The sequence below is a fragment of the Chelmon rostratus genome, chromosome 17, assembly GCF_017976325.1.
Source record: "Chelmon rostratus isolate fCheRos1 chromosome 17, fCheRos1.pri, whole genome shotgun sequence".
Classification (NCBI taxonomy): Eukaryota; Metazoa; Chordata; class Actinopteri; order Chaetodontiformes; family Chaetodontidae; genus Chelmon; species Chelmon rostratus.
In genome coordinates this window covers 8,566,713-8,572,795 of record NC_055674.1, presented here as the reverse complement: position 1 = coordinate 8,572,795, position 6,083 = coordinate 8,566,713, and the positions used below count along the sequence as shown (strand labels likewise).

Sequence of the window (6,083 nt, the reverse complement as noted above, 5' to 3'; positions counted from 1 at the left end):
TCTAAATCATTCTCACTCAGATCAGCTGGGCCCGACAGACAGGTAGTGGTGCTGCCTCCAACTACAGCCTGAAAATATCGGAAAAAAACAACACACACAGTCAGTTTGGCTCTGTGCCTGTTAAGACAAGATTTTGCTTTGAGGATTCCAAACCCTGCCCGAACTTGAGATAATGCTCAAAATAAATAAATCGCGTTAAATAACCGCGATGTCAAATCAGTGAAAATGAGGCATAAAAGAATACTAATAAAAATTAATTTAAAAAAGGAAACACGTTCACCAGGAACTTGTAAAAACCAAGATCGCCAGACTTTCGGATGAGCACCTGAAGGCAGCAGAACATAAAAATCAAAACGCGACGTATTTTAACCGACATAAAAATTTAATTATATATTTTCAGCGGCAATAAAACAGATATTCACACTGATAATTACTACTTTTAGAGGCACCAATAATGATATTCATAATCACGACAGCACTTATGTTATATGATCTACAACTACAGAAAAATAGTATTAGTGCCTCACTTGGTTTTATTGTGAAAGTATTTACCGGAAGTTTCAGCACGGTTTAGCCGCTATTTGATGCTGGAACTGACCATAAGGGAGTTAGAACCACGGTGTTTACTGCCCTCCAGTGGCCACCATGAGGAACTGCAGCATTCATTAGATTCGTTGCTAATGCTAACACGTTACTATTAATCGAAATCCAGACACACAAAGCATTAATATTATGATTATTACAAAAGATACATAAACAAACACATTTAATAAACTAAATTATATTGTCTAGAAACATATTAATGTGGCAGTGTCTGTCTTGACACTAAGTTGATCCGAGTGCCCACTGCCCTCTTCTGGTCACAGTGAGGAACTACATTCTATTATCAGAATATCATGGGCCCATGTTTAATAATGCAGTCATTTCAGAGGCAGGAATACGGCAGCCCCAACATGACAAATAAAAAAAAACTCACACTAATAACAGCTTGGTTGACTGAATGGAATAAGAGTGAGGTACATGAGGTAGTAACCCATGCTACTGTTATACACTATCACACAGCTAATGATTAATCACATGTATACATTGCTAGACTACTAACATGAGTGTTAGTATCATTTCCTGATACATATAAAGGATAACAAATATTAGCCTACATTTCTGTATACTTACAGTAGAACTGAAAAATGTTAAGATGTAGACTAATTGTGGTCACTGAAGGGTGATAAAAACCTGGAAATATGGGGCTGGGTCGAGATGGCCAAACTGTATGATTAGAATCATGAATTCTCAATTGGTCATGCCTCCCACATGCATTAATACTTATACTTCCAAAGAACACTTTAAATTAAGTAATAAAGTAGATGAGGTGAAGGAAACAGAAACAAATTAATAGAAATGATTATGAGGAGTTACAGTCTACAATTCCACACTCCTTATTAGGAATAGTACAACCAATAATACAGATTACTCTATTGAGGTAATCGACAGGCTATTCATATTCATGTTAGTACTAATGGTTTCTGAATTACTAATGTACTCTTTGTCATCAAACAATATGCACAATGTAATACATTCCTTTTAGCAGTTACCTTCGTGAATGTCATGTCTACCTCCCTTTACATAGACTGTCTGTCTTCAATGAACTTTTAACTTCGTTCCGTGTTCAGAATTAAGAATGCTCGCTGCCCTCTAGTGACCACAACGTGCAACTGCAATATTGGATTGGTCAAACTAGCGTCAACGCACATAAAATAAAATACTACAACTTCTGGTGAATACTTTCGAAATAAAATAACTAATAACTAAAATAACTAAAACTTAAAATCACAGAAACGAACAACGCAGCAATTTAATTGGTCTTCAGTGCAGTGGCCACAGTTAGAAACTACCGTATTCTTAAAGTTACAGTGTTACATTATAGCGTTAGCAGTTATGTGGCAGGTGAAGGGAGCTGGCCGTATGTTCTAAGTAGGCCTGGAATAACTAGCTAGCTTGTAGCCGGCAGCCAACGGCGATTTCCACACCGTAACTTAACATTAACCGTAAAGTGCCGGGTCTTCATATGAGCATTAGAACATAATTCTAACCTGTATCAATTTGTTTCCACGGAGAGCTGTGGAGTCCATCATTCAGAGGAAAGTAAAGCAGCAACTCAGCTCGGCCCTGTTGAATCACTGCCATCCAGTGGTCACAGACAGGGACTGCAAGACTATATTAACTCGAAAATATACACCGGAAATGTTGGTTCTATATGTGTATTAACGCAGACTTGATCAATTTAATGTGATATAGTTCCCCACTGTGACCACCGGAGGGCAGTAAACGCCCATTAATCTAAATACAGAGGACAAACGCAACACAAGTGGTAACTGGCCGGCTTGTTCGGCTTGATCAATATGTACAAGTCATTATTAGTACGATTAGTTTATAACAATGCTTGATAATAAATTAATTGAAAAAGAGCTCGTTAATACCAGCAAATCACAGGGAAACCACAGATGCAACCAAGGCAAGTACTGAATAGACTACCGAGAAAGCTCAACATACCAAGTGATCCGTCGCGTTCATTGGACCAACAATTTGCATTGTTTTGGTCAGGGAGGCACTTTCTGCCACGTCGAAAAACGTCTTAAAGAAATAATTGATTTGTCCCATGGACAATTAAATTGTTAAATGATTAAATAGATAGTCAGGACCACCCCTCATCCTTACCTGAATTTGTGCATTTTATGTTTTTGTGGAATTTAGTACTTTGTAATAGGCCTATTGAACGTAATTTTTTCATGATTGAACTTCAAGCTCTCCCCATTTTACTGTTATCTTTTGTTATGTTTTGTTTTACCATTGTCTGAATTGCAACCTATGTTGCCGTGGAGCCACAGAAAGGTAGACATGATCGTATAGCAGTCATAAAAACGAATGATCAGAAATAATCACAATCCTAGAAGGAATTATGTACCACCAACAGTGTTATTATAGCTACAGCAGTATGAATATCACTAGGATTTTTTACAGTTTTAGTTTACTAATACAATTAGGCTATTATTTTTCATAATACTATTGGTGATAATCACACTTATACTGACTTGTTCATATTGCTAACAATATCGATGATGTACACTGATAATAACGCTGTACGTCAGCCGCGAATTTTATTTGAAGTTGTAGCTTGTTACTGAGACCACTGGAGGGCAGCAAAGACTCAATATATGTAGGTGACGTCAGTTTCTAGCATAAAGTCAGACTTAATACCACCCTGACACATCCGGCAATTACCTTCAGAATAAAAGAAGCCAAAAAGAGGTATTAATGTTAAACATACAAGCTATATATATCAATGACAAAACAGCTCCATCTTGAGAAGCTACTAAACGAGAAAGAGCGAGCAACACACCAGCTCCAATCAAAAAAAAGACAGAGATACGATTTCGTTTATTTTTTTATTTTCTATAAAAGAGATGAGTTTATTCAATGATCATAACAGACTGAATCAGAGACCTCGATAGACCACTCACATAGCAAACGATATTCGAGGAAAATGTTTCAACAAAAACCCAAAAACAGAACAAATGTAACACAAAATAAAATACCTGAATAAAGCAAACTCTGGGCTGAGCTGCGGGTCAGCACATTCTCTGTGGAACTCATGGCACATTATGTTCAACAGTTGTGAAAAGGAAAAAAAAAAAGGCTAAAAAGGAATGAAGTTTATTTTGTTTTGTTTTTTTACCCTTTCAAAACCAGTCTAATAAAAATTCTATACTCATATATGGTGGACTTCATAGAAATTAAAAAGGTGACTTAAGCACAGAAACGAGTTCTCCTGAAGTACTGTTTATCTGTTTATTCTCCTCATCAATAGAATGCTTATCTACATTGGGGAACATGCCTCCCTGCACCACACACTTTTAAAAAATTGAACAAAAACAAAAACACACAGTCACACAGCCGTCCAGATTTACACAGTCACACTCACAGACCAGACTCAAACGCTAGTGTGGCAACGCTGAAATATACCTACCTAAAATATGCTGATTGAACAAAATGAGAAAGTAGTTGTCAGGTGTGTACACTCATAGAAGTCCAGCTAAAACTAAATGTAAAACCCGAATATTGACAACGGTTAAAATATAAAACGCTGTCTTTTCCTTTTTTTATTATTTTTTTTACACAAACTCTTTCAAAAATCTCCCTCCCCGTTCAAATATTACACCACCCAATCCTGACTCGCCCCTTTCTAAATCCCCTCGAAGTGTAATATAAGCCAACGAGAATTGCAATACAATACAGGCACTGGAGAAAAACACCATAAGAGACAAGTGAAAGGGACGAGATGCATTCAGATTTCAACCCATCCCCGGTCCAAACAACGTCTCCAAAAACAGAATTATAACTCACATCCACTATTATCCAACAAGAACAAAGATATAAATCAAAACTGTTTTCAGCATTTTCTGTTCTTAACTTGTGTAATTGTTTGTCTTTTTATCTTGTATTGTCGACAGTGTGCCTTCTGTGAATCAGAAGACAATTTGATGCAAAAACTAACTGGGAGCTCCGTTCAGTCCCTTCAGCTATTTTTACTAACCTGATTCAAGTAACCGCTACAGAAAGGTTGATAAGTGTTTGTCTTGTTCCCCTGACTGTCCCCTTCCTGCCTCGAGCATTCTGCCCATTGATGTTTGATCGAAACCTTTCGGTTAAATCAGAGCGCACGCGAAGGGAACAGCAAGGAGCTCCTTATCTTCTCATATCGCAACTGATCCAGTAGTGTGACTGTTTTGAACAGGCCAATGATATGGACATTTCAAACATTATGCCTCAAAGTGTAATACAAATAATGGTGCGACGCTTGTAGTGAAATCATATTCTAACTGAAGCTCAGAACGGTTGGACCTTTCCCTTCTTCTGCTAACAAGTTCTTGTTGTAGCTTTAAATGAAAAATACGAGGCAGGATGAAAACTTCAACTGATTCTGTCTCTGATACATACTTGTTGGAACTATGATAATGCATATATTCAGGGATTTTTTTTGTCACTAGCTACCTACATGTTTTAGGACAATTAATTTAGCATAAAAGATAATGGGTTGTTTGGCATAGACATTGGTGGTGGAGTGTGTTGGTGTGAAGATTCAAAGACCTAAAGAGGAAAAAAAGAAAGATCCAAAATAAACAATTATTGTAGTATAAGAAAATACTTCTTTACAGTAGATACTAGATGATGAAAAAAGGTCTGCACAGCTCCTACTCCTGGTTGTAAATGTTATTGGTTCGTCAATATGTGCAGGCCACAGAACGTAACGGTCTGTTTAGGAAAGGGGTGTAAGGCAAACTGTACCTTCTCTGCTGAGAAATATACATGATTTACAGTATGGAAGTTGCCTCCCACCCCCCAACCATTTCATGTGTTCACTTACAACAATCAAAACAAAACAGAACATAAAAGACCAGTCTTCTTCACCAACCCAGACATCTGGCAGTTTCAAAATGCCTCTGCACAGTCTGTCAGTACATTATCAGAGCATTTTCATAGATATTGGGATCTTTACTTTTGCAGTTTATGGTTGCGCCCACGCACACTATAAGAAGCAAGTGTGACAAAGGCAACTGTGCCAAAAGGGGTCGTCTTTCTCCTGTAATAAGTTATCAGGCAGGCAAAGCCAAATTCCCAGGAAATGACATCCAAGACAATGAGACTATCCCCGTGTTCGGTCCACAGGGGCAAAATGAGCTGTGGCTGCCCGTTCAGCATTTGTACTCCGTCTCACAGGGTCTGTCGCATCCACAAACAGTCCGTGTCCCTCTGTGGTGCGTGGGCAAATCTCTCTTTAGAGGAAGTTTACATCGTCTGAGTTTTTTCCTTTTTTTTTTTTTTTTCCTTTTTTCGTTTTTTTTGCAGTTACGTTTCAGTTTCTCCTCTCCTCAAAACAGGTTCTCTTCAAAGATAGCCATTAAGTCACTTTGGAAATTCATGTCAATAGTTGCTTCCATCTGCAGAGAGAAAAGAACAACTTAGCCTTTCCATTACATTTAATAGTATGTACATACAATTATAATGTGTTATTGCGGGTGTCTGTG

General features: G+C 37.7%; 1 protein-coding gene across 4 annotated transcripts in view; it reads right to left on the bottom strand.

Moving 5' to 3' along the window:
* Positions 1 to 3,435: 3,435 nt before the first annotated feature.
* brd4 (bromodomain containing 4) overlaps positions 3,436 to 6,083 on the bottom strand; it is a 32,143-nt gene continuing 29,495 nt past the window's right edge. For all 4 annotated transcript variants that reach the window (XM_041956390.1, XM_041956389.1, XM_041956388.1 and 1 more), the window contains exon 19: positions 3,436 to 5,996. In XM_041956390.1, coding sequence (XP_041812324.1) covers positions 5,928 to 5,996 — 69 coding nt within the window. In that variant the 3' untranslated portion in view covers positions 3,436 to 5,927. The remainder of the gene's footprint in view (positions 5,997 to 6,083) is intronic.